Genomic DNA, 23,203 nt, shown 5'->3' with positions numbered 1-23,203 from the left:
GGGGATGCACAGTACATACCTACCTAGGCGTGCTAGGCATAGTGCCCTATTTTCTCCTAGTCAGTCGGATCAATCTATGCAAGGTATTTTTACACATTTGCTTCAGCTTTACAGTAAGAAATTCCTTCTTAAAGAATTGTGCATCTTGAAGCCTTGCACTACTTGTTGCTAGATAGTATGGCCAACAACAACCGCACAAGAGCCGTGCATCTACCTTTGTAGCTTCAGAACGCCGTTACTTCATCCCTTGACTTCATACAACGCCTTTAAACTACAGTTAGGTGGATACAATTTATTTAGCATCTACAAAAGTGGCATGAATGTATGCAAAAATACGTGAAATGCCTTTTGTCAATCTAAGCCAGTCATCTATGCCGTCTGTGTAAACAAGGTCCATGACCCAGTTTGAGTCTTCGGCACCAAAGCTAAACGTGCTCTCTGTGGTGATGTTTGATGAATCAGTGGCCAACGACGCCTAGAATTGTGACCAAGGTCAACCCACGAGAAAGATGTTGGCCTATGCACCACTCCGAAGTAGCATATTCGAGGTGTCGCTATTCGAGAAAGTAAAGATCGTGCACCCAGGAAAGGCCTCGGAACTAGATGCTGAGAATGTGCAGGGTAAGGAATGTTGGCACAGCAGTAGGTATTTCAAGTCAATTTTTTAAACTGATTAGCATATTTCCTCGAAACTCGAAAGAATATTGATGCTGGGTAATACTTGGAATAGGCGGTTTAGTAGGATGGAATGATGCTATTCAGATGTCACGTGAAACAATAAAGCAAGACCGGGAGATAATTCCGACATGATGCCAGCGCACAGTAGGTATACTATAATATATTGTAATAGTATTGGGATAATGGAATCATTTTATATATAGGCATTGAGTTGAAGAAGATCTGCTATTGAACAGCAATTACAGGTATTGTAACAGTGACCGCTAAGTGGAGTATGATGGTAATGATCAAATTTAAGGAATGCTTCGGAATGTTGGACGAATCAGGAATTATTTACGAAATACAAGATATATCATACTAAGACTACCTAGGTACATCTACACTTGCCGCGCAGCTACGCTCGATCGTCAGCCGATCGGCCTGAGCTATGTTGCATCAACACTCAGTTCAATCATGTGAATCTTTCGGTATCGGCCTGCTCACCTCCTCCATCCTCTGCCGGCTCTCATTAGCTAGAACATACCGCACGACTGTCTCCTCCACATAAGGTTTTGTCTCTAACCAATTCGCATACTTCTGAAATACTTTTTTAACATGCTCTTGATCGGTGGTGAACCACTCTCTGTGTTTCTTTCTGCATTTGCATGGAGAAGTCGCCTTGTCCATTTTTAATTCAGCATGCGCCGCCTTTTCCAGGAGTTGTCCGTGTGGGATCAGTCCGGTCCTCCAGACAAACACCAAGGGCACTTTGCATTTCCCCTCAATCTCTTTCAATCTCCCGTCTGGATTGTGCACCGAAAACCCTATCTTGATCAGGCCTTTGTGTCTGTCCGATTTGAAAATGTACACATATCCATCCTCCATTTCACTCTTGCAGCGGGGCTTGTCAAAGATTTTTCGGATGTCGCCGCTGAGCTCTTCGGAGAAGGGATGTACTGATGTCTTTTGTTGTTTGGAGCCGTTGACAAGTGTTGAGGGTTCCCCGTAAAGCTCTGCTAATGCCGTACTACCTCTGTCTACCTTCTTATTGCGACGCATGGTAGAATGAGTGGGTGTTGTAGTATATAGGGTCATATCTTTTAGCAGTTTCTCACGAGTGTCGGATGGGACGATGCTTGCTGCGCCACTAGAGCTGGCGGAGGAGCTGATAATCTGAGTGCGTACGAGCGTGCCTGCTTGTGGTGAACACATTCCGTCTGTCTGGGGACCTTTATCCCTTGATTTCTCGGTTTCAGGTCCGAAAGATCTAGACGTGCTAAGTCTGATAGGAATAGCAGAGCTGCCAATGGATGATTCATTCTGAACTAGTAGGTAACAGTCAGCCGGATGCTACTACAATTACAAGACGGCTTAAAACTTGAGTACACTTACTAGCAGCAAACTGGGCATTTGAACCTCGTCGGAGGTTTGGGTATTTCGTCCCCGATCTAGTGATCCGGGAGTCCTCGTCCGCATCATCGTCACTGCATTGATCCGAGGAGCTGCCATCTTTCTTCTTCGAGGGTGTTTGCAGATTGTAGTCCTTTCCGATCCGTTCATCCATAGGTGGGGTCACCGGGGTCGAAGCTCTATTTTCCTCGTCAATATCGAATAAGTCATCGTGCTCTCCATCACTTTCGTAGGAGTCATCGCTTTCTTCGTCGCCGTCATCTTTGTCTTCATACTCGCTCCCTTCTTCGCTTTCTGAATCGCTCGTGTCTGATTCAATCACAATTGGATTCTCCTTCAGTCCTTGACGCGATCGTGGAGGTGTTACTGGATTTGTGACGGCAGGAAGCCTGTTTGAAGATGACGCTTCACGCAACGGGTTAACACCACCTTGGTAACCAGCAACATTGCACGCCATCCTTCAAAGAGCTCGGATATGAGAGTGAATTTCCAGTATATGGTCAAAATAATAACAATGATTTAGAAATGACAGAGCATATTGAAGATGGTGTCAAATAGAACTTGGTAAACTCAATGCTGTATAATGTCTAACGTACTGGATGATATATAGTATTCCACATCACATATACCATCATTATCCCTATGCTCCGGCTCCTTCATTGTCGCCTAGAGCGTTTATCGGGATACGGAACGCTCGAGACGGGAGGCTGGTATTGGGGGCCATATGTCGCCATGCGGCACAATTTGTATGAACGCCCCCAAACAGGACTAGCCTCGCTTGACCACATCGTATTGGACAAGGTGAACAGCACTTTCATTGGTGGGCACGACTACCAGAAATAAACCGTAAACCTCCCCAGGCTTGTGCTTAACATGGGGTGGTGTTGGAAAGGAATACGGAGGCGGTTCTTGCATGTTGAAGGCCAAAAGTCAGGCTCGGTTGAGGCAGCTGTAGACGGTATCATGGCTTTTGGGCGCGAAACAGTGGTCGTGATAGGTTACTGATGGTAGGGAAATCTTGCTTTGCGCCACAAATCGGGCAAATGGGTAGTAGTACATAGCCTCCCATTGTTATGCGATAATAATCTGTGCAAGGCTGTTTCAAGGTAGCTCCATGATTCCCAGCTAACGGGGAGATAAACGAAGAACGAAGGGCGGTCTTACCGAGCTTTCCTAGCGAACGTTTACAACGACGAAGGAGTATCAACGGTCCTAAGATATCTTTGAGTGTGTGGTGTAGAATTGTTGCTGGTTCATACCGTTGTCGAACGTTTGCCTTTGCTCGAGATGCGAATCACCTTATCAAATAATTGTATATTATGAAGCATTGCATTATTTGTTGGAGGAAGGTATGGCCAACATTAACCGCACAATGGCCATGCGCCCACCCTAGATAGCTTCGAAACGCGGTTCGTTCGTCCCTCAACTTCAGCCACACATAGTCAGGAGGGTCGAGCACGCGGCTTTCTCTTCCTAGTTGAGAAGGTTCCGAAGAAACCTGCTCTCTTGGAGCCCTTTTGCTCGTCCTCGTGGCTGAACGTCGACCAAATTACTGCCTAGGGCTCGATGGAGAAACGGATTCGTAACGCAAAGGGGCTATGTGATGGTCATCTACAGGTCTATGAGTCTTTCATGACGCTGAAAAGATGCCATGTCGTCATTGCCAGTAGTTCATAGCCTCAAAGTCTCTCGCGTGATCCCTCTGCAGGCTTTTTCAATTCACCCCATTGTTTCAACCCCTTCTTCAAGGACTCTGAAAATCCCGGCCATTTGCAGTCCTCTTCCCAGGAAAGTTTATTTGTTCTCCATTCCAGCCAATCCTCACACAATACGCTTTTCCCACGAAGGAGACCGACCCCAATATCGATCATATCCGGCCTGTCGGCTGTAGAGTAACATACCAATGCCCCACACGTACCGCAGAAGCTTCTCGTCACATCCTCACTGGTCTTGTAGGTCTTTGCGGTACCAAACTCAAAACGCCATGGCGAACCATCTGGTAGCGAAATATGCGATGTATCCGGAAATACCCACGATACGACCATGGAGGAAGATACGAGTCGACAGGAGTCGCACACGTCGTTTGAAGCGTACCACTTATCCCTATCTTTCGGTGTGAGTGACGAAGGGAGGCTGTCAAATGCCTTGTCTCCTCCAGGCCTGGAAATGTAGAACTCGACTCCCCCACAATGGCACGAGGCTTTCAGCTTGTCTTCAGCTACATTCGATTTTTCCTTCTTTTCCTTGTTTCCTACGTCATGATGAACCCAGTCCCCATGCTTGTTCTCCTCAGTTCTAACTGTTGCATCCCTGCCAATCCACTTCTCAAGTTTCTTTCCATCATACTCAAAAATCCAATTCGCCAGGCCTCCATCCTCGGTATCGCCGACAAAGATATGCCTCTTGAATTCCCACAACTCTTCTCTACTTCCCTCCACACCGCCGACGAGAGAGGTAGCAACACACCAACTTTCTACCCCCTTACTACTCACTGCACAGTCTACAAGATGCGCTCCACATGTCTTGCAGAACCATCTCGTCACCTTCTTACTTGATTTGTAGGTTGTGAAGGTGTCAGGATTGGTGATAGTAGGGGGATCTGGTATGCTCGTGTGGATGCTCGCTAATGTGCCATGGGTATATCGGCAGATGCTGCAATTGCAAAAATGTGTGACGAGAGGGAACGAGGACGTAGGAACAGCGAACGAAAGGGTTGAGGACGTGCAATGGCATGTTGCTGTTAGAGTTTTGGTAGCCATCTTTTTGGTTTCGCTGTGGGAGTCAAACGTAGTGCAAGAGAGGCAACGAGTCTCATCAAGATCATGCAATAGTTTAACCGCTGGGCACGAATTTGCGACTTGGTAAGAGCTGATATGGGTGACGCTGTAAACATGAGAGTCATAAACACCTACGTCATAGGTCAGGTGATGGTCTCACGTGATTCGTCACATTGCTCAAGAGAAGTTGAAATCGCTGGAAGTAAAGTCGGATTTGGAAAGAGATGACAACCAGATGACGAATTATTGATTCGCACAAATCGGCTCATTTATGCGGTTCCATTTCATCAACTTTGCGAATGTACAAGCCTGCCATTGACAAACACTTTCAGCATGTTCCGATCATCCCCCGTCAATATGAACTTTTCAAACAAAGTCCTGGGCGAATCGAAACCTTGAAATGGTGCATTCACACCCCCTAGGCCACTATCCATATCAACCAACACAGCATCAAACTGTTTCCCAACTGCGAAATTGCCAATGCTATCACCTAAGCCGACGACCTTCGCACCACCCAGCGTAGCCATCCAAAATGCTTCATCAATAGACAGGCCTTTCATGGAAGAATCACCGTGATTTGCTTCCCGAGCGAAAGACGCAATAAGCGCATGTCTCATTGCATTCAGCATGGACGATGAATAGCCGCCGCCCGAGTCGGTTCCCAACCCCACTTTCATGCCTCTGTTGAGGAAGTCTCTCACGGGTGCAGCCATGAAGCCTCCTCCTACGGTCATGTTGGCTGTGGGACAGTGTGCGATACCGCAACCCAACTCCGCGAGGCGCTGCGTTTCTTCTGACTTCATGATTGTGCAATGTGCCAGGATCGAGCGATCGTTGAGGAGGCCGAAGGAAGAGTACAGAGATACCTCATCCTTGTGGGAAGGGAACAGAGATAAAGTGGCATCAATCTCTTGCTGGGCTTCGTTGAAGTGCGTTTGGATGGGAATAGTGGGCTCCTTCGCCGCAAGGGCACCGAGTTGCGTAAGCAGATCGGGCGTGCATGAGATAGCGAACCGAGGCGTGAGGACTGGGCGAACGAACGATGCTTCTGGATCGATGGTGCGGATGTGGTCGATACATTCGTGGGTCACTTTCATTGATTGTTCCGTAGACGCGTCGATATAGTTGCCCGGAGATCCGCGGTTCATGTTGCATTTGCCCACTAGTGCGCGCTGCCCCATGCTGAGGCATGTATCTGCAAGAATCCGCGTGGCTGGGCCGTGTAAAGAGGAGTAATAACTGGCAGTAGTGACACCTTGCCGAAGCATGCCCTTTACTAGTAGCTTGTGCGAAAGTCGAGCATGTTCCTCGTCGGCGTATCGGGCTTCTGCTGGGAATGTGACTTCGCGAAGCCAGTCCAGAATGTGCATGCCTTGACCGAGGCCTCGGGTGAGCCATTGTGGTGCGTGGTTGTGGGTATCAATGAAGCCAGGTATAATGAATTGAGCGGCGGAGAGGCGATTGATTGTTATATTGGAGTGATGAAGCGACGCAAGTGTGGATGATAGCCGGTCTGGTTGGAGGCCTGGTATCAGGTGGTCGATATTTCCCGTGACGTGCGAAATTATCAAGAGAGTGTTGTCGAGAATACGTAGACCGGCCGGTGAGGTTGAGTGGATGACGGTGCCGTAATAGGCGGTAATCTCTGGTCCTATGGTCATGGTAATGTTAAACTCATCAACATTCCTTCTAAGCGAAGCTGTCACTCCAAGATAGTCCTCGAATGTATAAAAATTGTGAGTTTTGGGATTTCAGGCCAAAGTTGACAGTAGTTGATGAAGACACGATCATCATCCATGGATATAGTTAATGGCCAACGGTTATGTAATGCTTCTACACGATTGTAGTTTAGCGAATCACAGGCCGTCTTCAATGATCTCTTATCTTTCAACCACAGGCCAAGAATATAAGTTGAAAATAGTGAAGTCGTGCTCAATTTGTTACTTGATGGATATAAACACAGATAGGATCAGAGCCAGGCATCGCTATTATTTGTTTTGGTCTCAATGACGTCCATTGCGTAGAATTTAGAATATACATTTACATTGACCTCGTCCACAAGGTCCGCATCACAGCCACATATCAGTTCCACTATAGCATTCGATTATCCACGGTGGGTTATACTACCCAACGCACATGAGCCATTCTACTCTTCATCGAAACGGATGTGACGGCCCTTTTCAATGGTCGATGACCCTTGCGTCATATCCCTTTGAAGCTCCCCCTCTTATTGAGTTAATCGCTACCACTGATTGTAATCGAATTCAAAGGTATAGCCAAGTGACTTCAGTTTGTTGAGTAACGGATGGAAATATTCGTCTAGATACCACGGACTTGCGCCGTAGCACCAACGGCAGGGCTTCTCGGGTGGATATGCAAATGTGTCATCAGGCAGATACAATCTAAGCTTTGCCTTGGAATCAAACAGGAGAATTGTTTCCAGTGCTTCGGTTACTACCGCACGTTCCGCATCCAGCTTGTCGTTCCTCCATTTTACAAGCGTCGGCTCCGTCCACTTCTGGGTATAATAGGGTGGATAGGGTGGATAGGGTGTGGTCGGCAAAATGATTGTCACCTTCCGAGCCAACGACGCCGGATTCAGTCCTGGTGCAAAACATCAGAGGAAAGAAACTTCTCCACCAGGGTCTGGGATGCGAATTTTAAGGAGTGGAAAAGATCCACAGTGAAGTATCTGTCGACGACCTCCCGTCCCATGTACTCTGCGTTCCGATAGTGTGGGAGGAGTTCTATCGAACAGCCAGGCATGAGTTGTAAACCATGCGGATTATCGAAGTCCACTAGGTACGTGATCTTTCCCACTTCAGAGGCGATGGTAACGGAGTTTTCCCCGATTTGGAGCTCCGCGGGGCCTCTCACATAATCATATATCTGTACTTGGAGTTCCGTTGGGAGTTTCCGTTGGATCGTATCGCAGAGCTCGCGACAAAATACTTGACCGTAGGTGTTCACAGCGCTCTGGGCGGCCTCCGATGCAGCCAAAGTCTGGTCGCGGGTGCGGTAGTAGCTACTATCTAGCTGCTTCATGGCCCATCCACTTTGGCGCGCCAAATCTGAGTCCAATCCTCTTTGGGTGTATTTCAGTTCCTGCATGGTTTGGGTATGATCCTTCTTGGCTCTCTGCCACGTATAATCAATGTCTTCCCATGCGAACTTCAATCTCTTCTCGTCTCGTAACAAGCTGTGAAGTTGAGTTATTGGCAGAGGGAGGGGGAGGCAAATGTATTACCTTTTCATTCGCATGTATAGCTGATTGATATGAGATTGCTGGCCACTAACTGACTCCATCTCGACCTGTTCGGCCTGAGCCATGCTGATGAATGTACAACGACGTTGTGGTGTAGACGAAGAAGTTTGTTCAGACCAGAGAGGGTGGGTGTGGGAGGATGATCTTGTAGTGAAGGCGAGTTGGAATCCGAGGGCCACTGCGCCCTGTTCGTTGTTTGACAAAATCAAGTCTTGGCATAAATATCACTTTCTTTGCAAGACAACCACCCGAGTCTTTCCAAAGTGAAGTAAAAGACGAGAGCTGGTAGAAGCACCGAGATGTTGACAGCTGAAAGAGGCTGAGTGTTGGCTGTCAAATGAACAAAACACGCCTGGTCGACCTTAGTTTGACATGCAGATATATTCTCGACTATTTACAAGTATATTTTGAAGCTTCGTGTTTATCATGACGCTTGTTGTCAATGATCTCTCTCCAAGGAAGAGCTCCTCGCTTGATCTAAGCGTCTGTCTACAGTGGTTAATCATAGCACTAGATGAGGCTTTGGGCCTTATCTTACTATAGTGAGAATTGAATGGGTAATCCTATTTGGTCCACATACAACTTGGACTCGGGGAGCGCTATAAGTGTCCGACTCTAAAGTCATTCAATATGACGGGGGAGGTATGGACACAACCGTTCTCTCGACATGAGCAAAATTTCATCATGATTGGGGATAAGGAAGACACGGAATTGAACAGTTTGGTTGATTGTCTAGAATTGTACTTGGGACGTATTTGGCCGTTATCATACCTCTAGGTGAATGGCGATGTTGGACGTGGTATTAGACACAAGGCCATCCATTAGCCGATAATGCTTGCTGATACCTCCATGTTTCCAGCATGGGGCTACAGAGCAAGGGGATAGATGATCTACTGTATATGTATGGCTACAAAAATCTTCTCATTGCAATTAAAATGTAACAGCATTTAAACGGAAAAGAATGCAAATCTGCTCCGTTATTTAGAAGGATCGGGTGGAATAGTAGGGTACCCTCCAGAGGTTTTCACGCCGGTATCCCACGTGGGTGGGAGATGGCATATTGGAGACGGAGAGGGATGATCGATGTACATCGACGTGGAGTGACTTCAATGGACGAAGAAGATTGATGGCAATAATCGTATGAGAGGAGAGGAGATGACGACGCGGGATCCAATGCGACAATGCAATGCGTTGGCGATGGCGCTGCGGGATGAAATGCTTTCGTAGCATGAACACCCCTGTCATCATGGGCATTCCCCCGCATTGAATGGGTGTTGCAGGTCAAGGCAAAGCTTACGAGCATGCTATAACATAACATGATACTCCATATATCATACGAATGAGACGTTTCCTCCTCGTTCATCATATTCCCACCGCTTCTTCTCCTGATTTAAGATTATTCATAGGAGAAGGGTAACTACATACTAGTCGCGTTCTCCTAGCTGCATACTGTATACCAAAAAAGGCCATGGCGGACCCTGCACCCGCGTCTAGCGAAGCTCTTCCGCCGCCGCCAGAATCCATCACCTCTCCCTCCTCTTCTCTTACAAACACTCCTATACGGGAGAAAACACCATCCACATCGTCCACGACGACTCCCACCCGCCGAAAGATGTCTTCATCGACGTCTAAGGACCCTATACCCCCTCGTCGGCCCGCCGCCACCTCTGGAACCGCCAGCTCGGCTGCACGTCGCCCAGCGGTCGGGTCAACAACAACGGCCACAAGCAGAGCTTCAACAACCGCGTCGAAACCCCTCGGCAGCTCTACAATCAGGTCAGGTACTACAGGATCAAGTTTAAATAAGCCTCCAACGCGTCCTGCTCCCGGTACAACAGCAAGAAGGACTGGCCTGACCTCGAAATCTGCCACGTCAGATGCTGAGCCAGATCTTTCTTCCATCACTTCAGGGGACGAGAAAAGGAAGACACCAGCGACCACAGCCGCTCGGAGGACTACTCTCACACCTGCCGCCTCAACCACAAGGGCATCGCCAGGCAAGACCACAAGCACATTGGGAAGATCCACCGTCTCTTCAACAGCATCCTCATCAACCGCGAAACGGCCCCTGACTACGCGCCCATCTGCCGAACCATCGACAGCTCGAGCTTCCACACGCACTTCCCTCGCAGGGTCTACAAGACTGTCCACCGCGACTGCGCGCCCGAGCGCTACGACAAGATCTACACCAGCAGCTGCCACCAAGACTCCTCTGTCACACGCAAAGAAGCCTTCGGTTTCTGCACCCACTCCGGCTGCTGCCCCTGAGCCTGCCGCTACCATCCCCGAAGAGGAGTGAGTCAATTACTCAATTACTATGCAAGTATATGCACACTGACATTCGGATTTCCAGCACAAGTAGTATCGACGTTCCACCCAAGACACCCCTGAAAGACAAGGCAGCTTCCGATGCAGAAGTCGAGATCCGCAAAGCCGGCACATCACCTGTCAAGGCCGCATTAGCGAAGCTCAATGGAACGGGAGATGTCCCACGACCGGATACCGCCCCCAGCGGGCCTGTCACTGATGGGGACTGGGATACTAGGCGGCGCAGCGCACAGATCATGCAGGACTTCTTCAAGGAGACAAACCTTCGTGAGAAGCTGCAAGAGCAATGCGACGATCTGAACCAGGAAGTTGACAAGTTGCAGGCAGAACGTACCAAGTTGAAGAAGCAATTGGCGGATGCGGAAGCTGCCATAGCTGACAAGGAAGAGATCATCGCGAATGCAACCAAATCGACCGAATCTACCGATTCTCAGCACACGACGCTAGTCGATGAGATGGAGAAGAAGTTTGCTTCCGAGACGAAGGAACTCGTGCAGCAGAAAGCGAAGCTGGAAGAAGAAACCGCCGCAGCACAAGCCAAGGAAGCAGAAGAGGCACAACGGGCACACGAGCTTCAGCAGATTTTGATCCAGTTGAATACAGATCTGGAAGAGCAGGGTAAACAATGGGATGCCGAGAAGAAGAAGCTAAAGGAACAAGAGGCCCAGATAGCTACTCTTAATGAGGAAATTGCCGCTTTGAAGCACGAAAAGACAGAATCTTCGGGCTTCATCGACGCCTTGCAGGCGAAGTATGCAGACGAGTTGCACATGCTGGACATGAAGAACGACGCCCTATCTAAGATGATCGAGACCTTGGAGACGGATGCTGCCTCCTCCAGCCAGCAGAATTCGGATGCCTTGACCGAGGCGAAACGTGAGCTGGAGGCGAAGTCTGCCGAGTCGTCCAAACTTGTCGATGAACTCCAGGCCAAGATTGAGTCTTTGCAACAGCAACATTCCGATGACCTGCGCCTTAAGGACGAGACCATTCAAACGAAGGAGCAAGCGGAGCAAGAACTCAAGAGCCAGGTGGAGGAATTCAAGGAACGCATTGTGAAGGCAGCTGCCGATTTGGACAGCGAGCGTGCCAAGCATACTGAAACGCTACAGGAGAAGCTTGCCGAAATCCAACAAAGCAAAGATGTCGACTTGCAGGCCAAGGAAGCTGAAGTGGCCGAGCACTTCAATACCATCAGTGGTCTTCAAGAGCAGATCAGGACGTTCGAGCAGGGGCAGACCGATGGCGCAAAGGTTGCTGAGGAACTCAACAAACAACTCGAGGACCTCAAAACCTCGCATGCAGAGGCTTTGGCTTTGAAGGACGAGCAAATCGAAGAGCTTTCGGCGCAATTCGATGCTGTTAACGACCAGCTCGAGTCAGACGCGAAGCAACTGGAAGACCTCAAGGAGGACAACGAGCATCTCGGCAGTACACTCAAGACTTTAGAACGTGCTTCTCGCCAAGAAGAGGAGCAGCATGCCACTAGTTTGGCTAAGCTCAACGAACAACTTGCTGCGGCGAATGAGCAGGCAAACGCTCTGAAGTCTGAGCTCGAATCCCTGACTGAAAGTCACAGCCAGGCTCTGCAAGCGTTGACTGAGAAGTACGAGACCGAACTAACGTCGGTTCGAGCCAACTTCGAAGGTGGCGCAAAGCAGGATATAGAAAAGTTACAAAAGGAATACGAAACCCTTCTAGAGGAGAAGACTGCAGGCATTGAGTCTCACGCTCGAGCTTTGGCTGATAAGTCGAAGGCATTGGAAGAAGTCACCGAGGAACTCGCCGCACTTAAGGAAAGTTCCGGTAGTGTGTCTTCTGAGCTGACCGTTACACTTGACAAGCTGGCTCGCCTCGAGCAAGACAAGCTCGTTGCCGACAAGGAGCATGCAGAAATTCTTATCGAGAAGACAGCCGCGCTTGAGGAAATCACCCAAGAATTGAGTGCCATCAAGGACAGCTCTAATACAACGTCGTCAAGCTTGACAGATACACTGGGTCGCCTCAAGCAGGTGGAAGAGGAGCTGCTGAGCACCAAGGAAGAACACACTCAAACCTTGAACGAAAAGGTCAGAGCTCTGGAGGATCTTAATCTTGAGTTCAAGTCCTTCCAGGAGAACTCAGGCTCCGCGTCTTCGGATTTGAAGGACGCCCTCGCAAAGCTCAAACAAGTTGAGGAGGATAAGGCCGCTGCTCAAGAAGCCCACTCGCTGTCGCAGAGCGTTCTCGTTGAGCTGCAGGAACGACATGATAACCTCGTGAAGGAGAAGAGTGCAGCAACCGAAGCTCACGAGACGTCTACAAAGCTCATTACCGATCTGCAAGCCCGCCATGACTCCCTCCTCGAAGAGAAGACGGCTGCGGAGGATGCACACGCGCAAGCTCTTGAAGCTCTCAAGAAAGATATGGGTTCGGCCTCGCGACAGCTTGTAGAGGATCTGCAACAGAAGTACGACGCCTTACGCGAAGAGAAGGCCAAGAGTGAAGATGCCATCAGCCAGGAGCTCGAAATCCTGAGAGACCAGCGTGATAGCTTGATCGGCCAACTCGCAGATCTGGAGAAGATTCATGGAGACGTCAGTGCGGAAAAGCTCGCCGCTGCCGAAGCCCATGCCGAAGCTCAGAAGACTCTGCAAGCCGAGGTTGAGCAGAAGTATGCTATGTTGCTTGAAACCATCCAGAATGACAGCAATGTGCTGGAGCGAGAGATGAAGGCAGCTGTAAGCGAAAAGAAGGCTGCGCTTGAAGAGTTGGCAGCACTACATAATGACCTCAAGTCTAGCAAACAATCAGGTGAGGCTGGTCTGGTAGAGCTGACGGCTAAGTATGAGCAACTTGTAGCGGAAAAGGCGACTGCGGAACGAGAACATGAAGCCGCCATTGCGCTTTTGAAGGACGACCTTCAAGAGCAGCATGAAAAGGCATTGTCAGCTCTCCAAGCTGAACATAACATTATCCAAGAAAAGCTCTCCAGAGCTGACCAGGAGCATAGCGACGCTATTGCTCTGCTCAGAGAGGAGTTCAAGGAAGGACAATCGAGCGACTTGCTTGTGCTTCAAAAGAGCCTGGGTGACTTGGAGAAACAGCACGCCGAACTTGCCGAGCAGAAGCTGGCTGTCGAGAGGGCCCATGAGGAGGCCATTACAGAACTCATGGAAGGCATGGAGGCCAGCCAGACCGATGCCGTCCAGCAACTGCAGAAGAAGTTCGATGCTCTCGTGAAGCAGCTTGAGGAGGAAAAGGCAAGCCACGGTTCTGAACTAGAGGCTGTCAAGGCAAGCGGTCTCGACTTCCAAAGTCGTTTCGAGGAACTCTCCTCTCAGGCTTCTCGCGACGTCGAGATGCACGCTCGTGACGTGCAGCGCCTGCAAGAAGAGAACCGTCAGCTTGGAGCTAAGCATACTGCTGCTGTTGCTGCTGCTGATGATGCCGAAGCTAGGATCGAAATCATGAAGACAGATGTGGTGAAGAAGCACATTGCGGCCATCACTCCCCTTGAGAAGGAGAACAGGGCCTTGAAGGACAAGGTTGACCGACTAGAGAACATCCTCAAGGCTGGCGATCGAGTTGCACGCGCTGCTGCCACCATGGGTGAAAAGCGCGAAATCGGCGTGATTGCCGAAGACGAGGAAGAGGAAGAAGATGAGACATCGACTTCTGGCGCTCAATCCTCGTCTCGATCTCCCATCTCAAATGCCCCGCGCGAGGTCCTTGGTACTGTGAGTAACAATAGCCGATGTTTGGCGATTCCTTTAATTGACTCAATCACTAACCAACCGCTAGCAGTTGGCGGCTATGCAAGAAACACTTTCGCAGCTGACCGATCTCAATAATGACTATCTCAGCGAGAGCTCTCGTACCGCCCAACAACTGAGCAACGAGGGATGGATTTCGGTGGACCATAAATCAGCAGATGCAGACATCTGATCGCGCCCACACATGTTGATCACGAAGACCTTTGACGACCAAACATTGGAGCAAAAGGCCATGGAGGACCGGACGTCGGACCGGCTCGTGGCGTTCTCGATTTACATCCTGAGCCTTTCACTTGTTCCTAGTTTTTCTTCTTGATACGTTTTTTTTTTGGACATGATCAAAGGGTACCTGTTGTCTTCACTTCTGGAGCACACGTACATAACCCCCATTTTAATACCTCTTTTTGCTAGACCTTCTAGACGGGTCGACAGCACTATACCCCCTTTTTGGCTGTAACGTTTTTCTCCATCCACTGATACCCCCCGATCTATTCGCCTCTTCGAGTTTGGTATATACGAATTCAATACAAGAGACTTTTGCTGCCGGATGAGAACAAAGTAGCGTCCCTTTGCATTTGATGTGATGACTTCAAACGATGTAAAGATGGGTGATTCCAGCCAAAGTTTTGAATTGTATTAGTCTTTTCATAAAACGTCAACATACCACCGCCGTGCATGTATATTTGAGCAGCAGCAAGAACAAATAACTCCTCCTTTCGCAGCCACATCATCAATTCATAAATAAAGAAAAATCATGCATCGGGTATACCACATCCCTTCTTCCCTCCCCTCCTGCAAATAAAGAGAAACGAAGAGCCAGCACAATACGCATCCAGCGTGCGGAGCTTGGAATTGAGAATTAAACAGTGTACATGACACCTGCGTCATGACTGTGGGCGTGGTCGACGGCGTTCATGAAGTGCTTCCAGGTTCGGCGGACGGGGCCAGGGCGCCTCTCTGTGGTTGTCGATGAGGAAGATGAGGAGGCGGTGGTAGTAGTTGAGGAGGATGGAGATGTGGAGGGGATTTCGGAGACGGAGACTTGGGGTCTTTTGTAGGGATCCATGGTGGGTGGAAAGTGGGTTGGAAGATGGTGGTTTGGATGGTTTTTATTGTGCTATTTGGTGCGGTCAGTATATTCTGGTGTTTTTGTAATACAAGGCATAAAGAAGACTGAGACAAGTAGACATTGCTCACGAACACGATGATGTACCCTCAATTGATTCTCATATCTCTTTTCGGTGTGTTTTCCCTCCTCTCTAGTAGAGGTTGCGAAATGCTCAAGACATTGATCCTTGACGAGATTTAAGAAATGTTGAGCCCTTTCAAGTGCTTCTTGTAATAAACGACCAACACATCCTTGCAACCAGTGAGACCGTAGACTCCCCCTCCATTCTCGTCATACCCCCCATAAACATAGACGAAGGTAATACAAGAAACTCGGCCCCCCGATGTGGAGCGACCTTGTATGGAGAGAGGGACGTCGGAGTCGGGACAAAGAAGGACGATCATGGACCGTTTGGACCGTACGGCCAATCAGAGCGGATCGGCGGTCGTAAGGACACGGAGTTTGACGACGCCACACCCATCCCCCATCATCCTTTGTATACATTCGTACCGCCCATTCACCACCACCGGTTTTACCAGGGGGAATAGCTCCGTACCTTTTTGTAATCTAGCGATTCGTACGAGGTGGAGACTAACTTGAATTGCTGGATTGTACCTTGATTCAAGCAAATGTGGTGGGGATAAGTCACGTGTATGGACGAAAAGGCACCCACTCCGCCCGGCGGCCGCTACAGCTACCCCTCCGCGCCCTCCAACCCTGTCCCCCCCTGTCCGACCTCATCTATGCTCTCCATTCTGATTGGCCAGATGGGGAGTAAGCATAGCCCGTTTGCGGCGTAGTCTCGTCAGCCTCGTAGACAATCGTCACAAAGGGACGATCCCGCGCGGATGGATTGATGCAGGGTCCGACCTCCCTCTGTGTCTCTCTCTGGTGCAATGGAATTGCGATAATCTAGGTAGTTAGCGAGGCCGACGAGGCGAGACACATACGTCAGGCTGGCATCGGAGGTACCAAAGGCTTGTTTCCGAGTAGGTTACGGGGAAGGTATAAAGGTGCACGGGAAGTAAGCTCTTGGAAGGATTCAATCAATTCACATCTCACCACCACTCCCACTTCCATACAACAAACAATCAACAAACAATCGACCTTTACTTCATCAAGCAAAACAGTCAGCTCTCTGCAAGCCACATCTCAGAACTTTAAAACTCTCCACACTTTCCCAATTGACAAACTTCCAACCACCACAATCCCACCTTCACAAATTCACGATGTCTACCATCACGAACGTTGCCGTTGTCGGTGTAAGTATTTCTCGTTTGTATGGTAAATCCCGAAGTTTGTACTGACAAGGAACAGGCTAGTGGACGCATCGGATCTCACTTCGCCAACTCCCTCCTTGCCTCTGGAAAACACACCGTCACTGCCATCTCCCGCCACGACAGCTCAGCTAGCCCTCCCGCCGGTGTTGTCAACAAGCCCGTCAACTTCGACAACGAAGATGAGCTCGTCGAGGCTCTCAAGGGCCAGCAGTTCCTCATCATCACACTCGGCGCTCGCGCTCCTAAGGACCTTCACTCGCGGATAGTCAAGGCCGCGATCAAGGCTGGCGTGGAGTACATCGTCCCCAACGCCTATGGTGCAGACATCAAGAACGAGGTCTTGGTCAAAGAGGAGATGCTCACTGGCCAATACGCCGCTCTCTGCAACGAGATCGAATCCCTCGGCGGAAACTACATCTGCCTCGTCTGCGGCCCCTGGTACGGCTGGGGCTTCAACATGGGCGAGGCCGGGTTCGGCATCGACATCAAGAACAAGAAGGTCACCTTCTTCGATGACGGCAACACCAAGGTTAACCTCAGCACTTGGGACCAGTGCGGCCGCGCCATCGCCGGCCTCCTCGCCCTCCCCGAGTCCGAGGTCGCTAAGTACAAGAACAAGCCCATCTACACTTCGAGCTTCAGGGTCAGCCAGCGCGACATCCTCGACAGCTTGAACCGCGTCTCTGGCACTACTGACGCCGACTGGGAGATCAAGTACGAAGAGTCCGCCAAGCGTGTCGCTGAGGGCAAGGAGCTGTTGTCAAAGGGCGACTTCTCGGGCTTCGCAAAGGCCATGTACTCCAGGTTGTTCTACCCCAACGGAGACAGCGACTACGAGAGCAGCAAGGGATTGGCCAATGAGCAGCTCGGTCTCCCCAAGGAGGACCTCGATGCCGAGTCCAAGAAGGTCGTGGAAGCTGTCCAGTAGATTACTCTGTGCGAGTCTCACTGGTCAGAAGTCCGAAAGATGAATGAATGGGATGAGAAGTTAATAGCGTTTAGCGGTAATGGGCATATGGGGTTATCTGAACCAATCAATCATGCCTCAAATCATAGAGAGGAAGTTTCTTCTTTCACGGAACCTCCAGGTTGGGTGGATGCGGAAATCTGCATCCAATAGAAAAATGGGATACTCAATAGATAACTTTCTCCAAATCAATTGAACATTTACAAAAAAGAAAGGAACCATTGCTCTGTGTGACATTCTGCTATATTGAAACATCTCCGAAGTCCGACAGTAGGACAAAACGCTCTCTGAAAATGACATCAATTGTCCGATGCTTGCAACTATTGTACAACTGTGCGCGCGACTCTGCGCGCAATGTATCTGAGGTTGGCTGTCCACAACTATGGTTTGCGTTCAATCAACGTACCTATACAATAGCTACATACAAAAATAGAGATATTTTCTCAACAATGGCATAACAACCTAACTATCAATAAAAAATTCCTCCCATCAAATTATCGAATTCCCAAAATCCATACACGACATGCGCTGCTATCCAATTCCATTACGGTAGTTCCGACCGCCGATCTCTCGGTCACCGAACACCCCTCCCTTCCCCTCAAGACCACCACCCCCCATCCCATTCACTGTAGCACATACTATAATGCCACAGTTACTGCTTTCACGTCTTGGTCTCATTCAATCAAAAGGTTTGCCAAGAGGATTGGTCATTGCTTCGAAACAGCCGAACACAGGAACAGGTAGTTATCTTGTATCGCAACGAAATAGTCCGATGAACCACTGTTTCTTGCCAGGCACTACGACCTCCCTCGATATGCTCCTTTGAAGATGATTCGCAAAGCAAGCGAAAGGTGGATGCGGGAATAGGCCGGGGTGGGCATTGCAGCCGTAAGCTGATTCCGCAACACTGCTCACATCCTACATCCAAGAATCTCTGCACAGACGAAATGTCCTAGAATGTTGGTAGAGCAATCAAATCGGGGCTTTTCGATCGACGCCTTTTCCTGGGAAGTAGAAGCTTCCGTTTCATTGTGAATGTCGCACGATTGCGGTGTTGTAAAACGAATGATCTACCTTTCGCCTTTTCGGATGGGTAGGGAAGTGTTTCGTTGGGGGTTATAATGCTTAGCATGCCTTTTCTTGGAGGAGTGAGCTTTTTTGCGGGACGATTGATCTGCTTTTCTGACGACTACTTACATTACTTGCCACGCACGCTGTGCTTGCTGCGAAAGTCTGGTTCTTCTGGTTCTATCCGTTCATATACATTTGGGTGGTTTGAGTGTTTGGGTTTCGGAGAATTCTTGTTTTTGTTCCTTTCGTGTGTTTCGCTGGTCGAATTCGATTCTATTTGTTTTGGATAACGACTATTCTTGCTTCGACGCAGATATACAGTAGGAGGGAGTACAGCAAAAGGATTCACTAAGAAAAAGGCAAAAGCTGCCGCAACGATGGGTCTATCATTCTATAAACAGAACGAGTACTCGTACCAACCTCTCCACGATAACTCCTCAGAACGATCCGTCGATACTCGCATCCCCCTCACGCAAACCTTCAAGACCCACCCAAATACATACTACCACCACCGCAACGCACACCACCGACAACCACCACCCCCAGCAACAGACCTAACATCCCACCTCCCCACCTCCGTCAAATTCGTCTTCTGCTCCCTCGGCTTCCTCCTCGTCGGATTCTTCCTCGGCCAATCCTTCACGCAGAACGCGTTGATGGGCAGCTTCTCCAACCGCTTCTCGACATCCCTGATCCTAGGATTCCAACCACGAGCGTTCGAGTACAATGCTGTTTATGGGGGAAAGGAGCACGGGGGCGTCGCGTGGGACGAATTGATCCCGAGTAATGGCGGGGTGTTCGCGCATCCGAAGATCGCGCCCAAGGGGGCGAGGTTCGCGGTTTGGGAGCAGTTGAGTTGTTTGGTACGTCTCTCTTTTCTAATCTTCCATCAAATGGCCAGTCCTTGAATTAGGTCACCCTTTCCTTTTCGTGTAGGGGATTGAAGCAAGGATTGTACTGACGAAGCGACTTATGTATGTACAGAACTCGATCCGAGAAGCCTACTGGACGACCCTAGACTTCGCGCTCTCGTCCGCCACCATGACGCCCGCGAAGTTCCCCTCCGACATCTCGCCGCAGAACGTGCGGTACTGCGTCGACATGATGCGCCAGGCGCTCATGTGCAATCCTGACTTGACTACGCTTCCTGCCAATGCTTCGGCGGGGAGCAGTTCGTCAGAGGATGATGGGTTGGCGTCATCGAGTGGCGCGGCGGTGCACCATTGTAAGAATTGGGAGCAGTTGGAGATGTTTATGGAGAAGTGGGAGGTTGTTGAGGGGAAGAGTGCAGAAGGTGAGGAATTGGCTTGATTGGTTGATTGGGGTTGCTTTGGCAGGAGGGGCTAAGAATGAGGTGTTTATGGTGGTGGTCATCGAAAAGCAATGGGACCCAAGGTGTTGAGGACTGTTTAGAGCGAGGAGCAGCTGCATTGGTCGTCCGATCAGTCCAGATCTCGGATCAGAGCGACCCGGGACTTTTCCCTCTGTGATCCGGCTGTCGATCAGATGAGCTTGGGTCTCGAATCTTTCATTGCATATTGTTGGTAACACGAGGCTATGCATGTGGGGAAACGGTCATACCGTATGCAACTTTGCTGGTAACATGCATATGGAGACATCTTGTGGGACAATTGGGCAACGCAAGGGGTGTACGGCAGGAGCAATAGCAGCGGCGGTGTTCGTGTACATATATTTGAGATCTTTTGATCACTTCTCTTTTTTGTATCGGTGGAGAGGGAATTGATATTGGAGTCGGAAATTTTTTTTCTTGTGCAGGGAGAATGGCATTTGGATATAATGTAAGAATATGAAAAACTGGTCTTGGTACTTGATTAGACATATTGTCCTTCGTTGCGAGTTATTTTTGAGCATTATCTGTACTGCGCATGTAGCCTGACAGTATATATGATCAGCTGCATAAAAACTTACATGTCTGTACTCGTCTTGTAATTTTCTTACTTTATTTTCTGCATCCTTGCTGCGGGAGGATTTGAGGATTAAAAGCATATCGTCACCATTCAAATCGACCTTCCCGATCGGGAAATGTCTATGACAGAACTCAGTTAGGTATCCCGCAGTCCAACGCATGTTCATCTCACAACCTCTCGCATGCTGATCTCCCCTCTTTCTCAACGTTTGCCTTATTTTTATTAAGAAACCACTTGAGCATGCATCCATCGTCAAATAGACCGGCTGAATGAGAGCACCGTTATGGTGTAGCACACGCACACGTTTCACCCTGAACGGTGGTCTGCGCAGCTTGGCAGGTACAAAAACCCCCTCGTATGAACGTACGTACGACCTTGTCTCCCATCCTGGCACGGCGCCCAGTGCGCGACTTTTCAAAGAAAGACGGTCGCAGCAAAGAACCAGGCCTAACGGCTCGTTGTACGCAACTTTCCCTTGTTATCAGTTAATCCCAGGCAATAGTAGATCGGCATCTGCTGCTCCCGCACGGGGGCGTCCTATAAGCGGCACGGGTATGGGTGTGTGCATGCATGGCTTTGGCATATGCCGGGAGGGGTCTTGCATCTCTCGGCACGCCAGCAACCAGGCGGCAGAACGTGGATGGGAGAAACCGATAAGTGCGAAGGGTTCCCAGCTTGGTGCGGGTGATGTCAAGAGACGATTCTCTGTTCCTTTCTTCGCGATTGTTTCTGCTGCGGCCATCATGGTTTGTGTCTCGCTGCGAGCATTTTTCGTCTTTGCGCCATTGATTTCGAATGTTGTTGGCCAGTATGGTCAACCTGGGGTGGAAATTCCGTCCTTGTTGAATGCTACGGTTGAGGAATTGATGGCTGGATTGGAAGGGAATTTGTTCACGAGTGCCGATCTCGTCAATGTAAGTTACGCGTGCCGGTGACGCGTGTAGAGCATGCTGAATCTTAGTCAGGCATATGTTGGCAGAATCTTGGAGACAAATGAGGCTCTCCATGCGGTGACAGAGATCAATCCAGACGCGTGGAAGATTGCAGAGGAGTTGGACGCGGAGAGAGCAGCAGGAAAGGTCCGAGGGTAGGGCAGTATCTAGAACGGAACGAATACACATTCTGACGAAGTTCAGACCTCTTCATGGCCTGCCTATCTTGCTTAAAAACAACATTGCCACAGCGGATCTGATGAACAATACTGCGGGCTCGTACGCTTTGCTTGGTGCCAAAACCCCACGCGATTCGGCTGTTGCAGAGAAGCTTCGGGAGGCTGGTGCTGTCATCCTAGGAAAAACAAATCTTAGTCAATGGGCAAACTTTCGATCTTCCAACTCATCCAACGGATGGTCTGCTCATGGTGGCCAGGTACTTGGCGCTTATCACCCTGATCAGGACCCGTGTGGAAGCTCTAGTGGCTCGGGCGTGGCAGCATCGATTGGTCTCTCAGCTGCTGCTATCGGTACAGAGACAGATGGATCGGTTATTTGTCCGTCGCAATTAAACAACATTGTGGGGATCAAAACTACTCTTGGGCTTGTGTCCCGCGATCTCGTGATCCGTAACTGGCCCTGCTCCTAACTTGCTCTCTACCTTACTGACCTCACCCCTAGCTATCTCCGAGCACCAGGACACTGTCGGGCCCATGGCTCGAACAGTCAAGGACGCCGCATACGTTTTGCAGGCAATCGTCGGACAGGACACACGAGATAACTATACCCTTGCTGCACCATATAATGGAACGTATCCAGACTATGTTGCAGCATGTTCTCCAGATGCCTTGAGCGGAGCACGACTCGGGATCCCATGGCAGAATGTCTTGTATGCAAACCCCAACCCGGAGATCGTAGCGCAGTTCCAAGATGAACTCAAGGAGTTGGAGGCAGCAGGTGCTGTCCTCGTCAATGTCACGTATACGGGCTGGGATCAGTTCGTGGCCGATGAGGGAAACACCGAAGTCAGCATCTTATACACAGACTTGAAACCAAACCTAGCCAGCTATCTTGCTCAACTGACCGTTAACCCTGAGAACATCACGACGCTTGCGGATGTGATCAACTTTACGCGAACCTTTCCACCAGAGGAGTACCCTGACCGAAATACAATTAACCTTGACAACTCTCAAGCTATCAACATTACTCTGGGGTCGGCTGAGGAGTGGGCCATGTATCAATTCAATCAATATTTGGGCGGAGAAGGAGGATTGCTGGGAGCTCTCGAACGGAACAATCTCACAGCTGTGGTTCTTCCGTCTGCGCGGTCTTCAACGCAATCTGCTATAGTCGGAGCGCCGGTGGTAACAGTACCGTTGGGTGCATTTCCAGCAAATACGACAGTGGTGAGGAATGCGAGAAACCTGGTGACTGTTGGTCCAAATATACCCATTGGGATATCATTTGCAGGTCGTCTTTGGAGCGAGGCGCAGTTGATTGGGTTGGCCTATGCATATGAGCAGAGGACCAGGCACCGTGAGGGAATTCATCCAGTCATTATTCCCACGACAGAACTGGAAGACGTTATGGGAGATTGAGTCAAAGGAAGAAAGTATAGTTATGTAACTTATGTATAGGAAGGATGCAAAGAATAATAAACACATTCCTCTGTTCTTTAATGGCTGCTATGGCGTCATATTGGGTCTCGGAACTGGAAAGGTCCGT

The 23,203-nt window shown here is 49.6% G+C and overlaps 9 protein-coding genes across 9 annotated transcripts; 4 read left to right on the top strand and 5 right to left on the bottom strand.

Annotated features, from left to right (window-relative positions):
• Nucleotides 1-1,050: 1,050 nt before the first annotated feature.
• BU24DRAFT_428330 (uncharacterized protein) lies at nt 1,051-2,628 on the bottom strand. Its single transcript, XM_033529453.1, has 2 exons — nt 2,050-2,628; nt 1,051-1,982 (listed from the first exon to the last, which is right to left on the bottom strand). The coding sequence occupies exons 1-2, from the start codon at nt 2,522-2,524 to the stop codon at nt 1,126-1,128; spliced, it is 1,332 nt and encodes a 443-aa protein (XP_033377753.1). The 5' UTR covers nt 2,525-2,628; the 3' UTR covers nt 1,051-1,125.
• A 1,157-nt stretch (nt 2,629-3,785) lies between these two features.
• BU24DRAFT_316276 (uncharacterized protein) lies at nt 3,786-4,820 on the bottom strand (the record flags this gene model as incomplete). Its single annotated transcript, XM_033522879.1, has 1 exon — nt 3,786-4,820. A coding segment is annotated over one exon (1,035 nt), but the record flags the coding sequence as incomplete, so codon positions are not given.
• A 158-nt stretch (nt 4,821-4,978) lies between these two features.
• On the bottom strand, nt 4,979-6,643 carry BU24DRAFT_74822 (guanine deaminase). The gene has a single exon (XM_033534592.1). The coding sequence runs from the start codon at nt 6,503-6,505 to the stop codon at nt 5,132-5,134; it is 1,374 nt and encodes a 457-aa protein (XP_033377751.1). The 5' UTR covers nt 6,506-6,643; the 3' UTR covers nt 4,979-5,131.
• A 626-nt stretch (nt 6,644-7,269) lies between these two features.
• Nucleotides 7,270-8,145, bottom strand: BU24DRAFT_428328 (uncharacterized protein). The gene is made up of 2 exons (XM_033529452.1): nt 8,092-8,145; nt 7,270-8,043 (listed from the first exon to the last, which is right to left on the bottom strand). The coding sequence occupies exons 1-2, from the start codon at nt 8,103-8,105 to the stop codon at nt 7,443-7,445; spliced, it is 615 nt and encodes a 204-aa protein (XP_033377750.1). The 5' UTR covers nt 8,106-8,145; the 3' UTR covers nt 7,270-7,442.
• A 1,576-nt stretch (nt 8,146-9,721) lies between these two features.
• BU24DRAFT_357940 (uncharacterized protein) lies at nt 9,722-14,364 on the top strand (the record flags this gene model as incomplete). Its single annotated transcript, XM_033523978.1, has 4 exons — nt 9,722-10,404; nt 10,463-11,690; nt 11,991-14,156; nt 14,221-14,364. The coding sequence occupies 4 exons, from the start codon at nt 9,722-9,724 to the stop codon at nt 14,362-14,364; spliced, it is 4,221 nt and encodes a 1,406-aa protein (XP_033377749.1).
• Nucleotides 14,365-14,899: 535 nt separating this feature from the next.
• BU24DRAFT_428326 (uncharacterized protein) lies at nt 14,900-15,496 on the bottom strand. The gene has a single exon (XM_033529451.1). It carries the CDS (start codon nt 15,256-15,258, stop codon nt 15,052-15,054), a length of 207 nt encoding a protein of 68 aa, XP_033377748.1. The 5' UTR covers nt 15,259-15,496; the 3' UTR covers nt 14,900-15,051.
• A 671-nt stretch (nt 15,497-16,167) lies between these two features.
• BU24DRAFT_428324 (NAD(P)-binding protein) lies at nt 16,168-17,751 on the top strand. Its single transcript, XM_033529450.1, has 2 exons — nt 16,168-16,562; nt 16,618-17,751. Exons 1-2 carry the CDS (start codon nt 16,530-16,532, stop codon nt 17,506-17,508), a joined length of 924 nt encoding a protein of 307 aa, XP_033377747.1. The 5' UTR covers nt 16,168-16,529; the 3' UTR covers nt 17,509-17,751.
• A 1,475-nt stretch (nt 17,752-19,226) lies between these two features.
• Nucleotides 19,227-19,917, top strand: BU24DRAFT_320769 (uncharacterized protein; the record flags this gene model as incomplete). The annotated part of the gene is made up of 2 exons (XM_033522924.1): nt 19,227-19,481; nt 19,603-19,917. Coding segments are annotated over 2 exons (570 nt in total), but the record flags the coding sequence as incomplete, so codon positions are not given.
• A 795-nt stretch (nt 19,918-20,712) lies between these two features.
• On the top strand, nt 20,713-23,144 carry BU24DRAFT_428321 (amidase signature enzyme). Its single transcript, XM_033529449.1, has 4 exons — nt 20,713-21,460; nt 21,512-21,633; nt 21,683-22,107; nt 22,160-23,144. The coding sequence occupies exons 1-4, from the start codon at nt 20,816-20,818 to the stop codon at nt 23,074-23,076; spliced, it is 2,109 nt and encodes a 702-aa protein (XP_033377745.1). The 5' UTR covers nt 20,713-20,815; the 3' UTR covers nt 23,077-23,144.
• The last annotated feature ends 59 nt before the right edge of the window (nt 23,145-23,203 follow it).

This window comes from Aaosphaeria arxii (assembly GCF_010015735.1).
Source record: "Aaosphaeria arxii CBS 175.79 unplaced genomic scaffold BU24scaffold_13, whole genome shotgun sequence".
Taxonomy (NCBI): domain Eukaryota; kingdom Fungi; phylum Ascomycota; class Dothideomycetes; order Pleosporales; genus Aaosphaeria; species Aaosphaeria arxii.
The sequence above is the reverse complement of the archived record's forward strand: the minus strand, read 5'-3'. Positions and strand labels throughout refer to the sequence as shown.

What these genes read in the sequence shown, in the direction of transcription:
- BU24DRAFT_428324 (XM_033529450.1), top strand. Translation starts at nt 16,530, where the DNA reads ATGTCTACCATCACGAACGTTGCCGTTGTCGGT. An exon ending in CGAACGTTGCCGTTGTCGGT is followed by an intron (nt 16,563 to 16,617) that starts GTAAGTATTTCT and finishes GACAAGGAACAG; the next exon opens with GCTAGTGGACGCATCGGATC.
- BU24DRAFT_74822 (XM_033534592.1), bottom strand. Translation starts at nt 6,505, where the DNA reads ATGACCATAGGACCAGAGATTACCGCCTATTACGGCACCGTCATCCAC.
- BU24DRAFT_428321 (XM_033529449.1), top strand. Translation starts at nt 20,816, where the DNA reads ATGAGAGCACCGTTATGGTGTAGCACACGCACACGTTTCACCCTGAAC. An exon ending in GCAGCAGGAAAGGTCCGAGG is followed by an intron (nt 21,634 to 21,682) that starts GTAGGGCAGTAT and finishes GACGAAGTTCAG; the next exon opens with ACCTCTTCATGGCCTGCCTA. An exon ending in GTCCCGCGATCTCGTGATCC is followed by an intron (nt 22,108 to 22,159) that starts GTAACTGGCCCT and finishes CCTCACCCCTAG; the next exon opens with CTATCTCCGAGCACCAGGAC.
- BU24DRAFT_428326 (XM_033529451.1), bottom strand. Translation starts at nt 15,258, where the DNA reads ATGGATCCCTACAAAAGACCCCAAGTCTCCGTCTCCGAAATCCCCTCC.
- BU24DRAFT_428330 (XM_033529453.1), bottom strand. Translation starts at nt 2,524, where the DNA reads ATGGCGTGCAATGTTGCTGGTTACCAAGGTGGTGTTAACCCGTTGCGT. An exon ending in AAATGCCCAGTTTGCTGCTA is followed by an intron (nt 1,983 to 2,049) that starts GTAAGTGTACTC and finishes GTTACCTACTAG; the next exon opens with TTCAGAATGAATCATCCATT.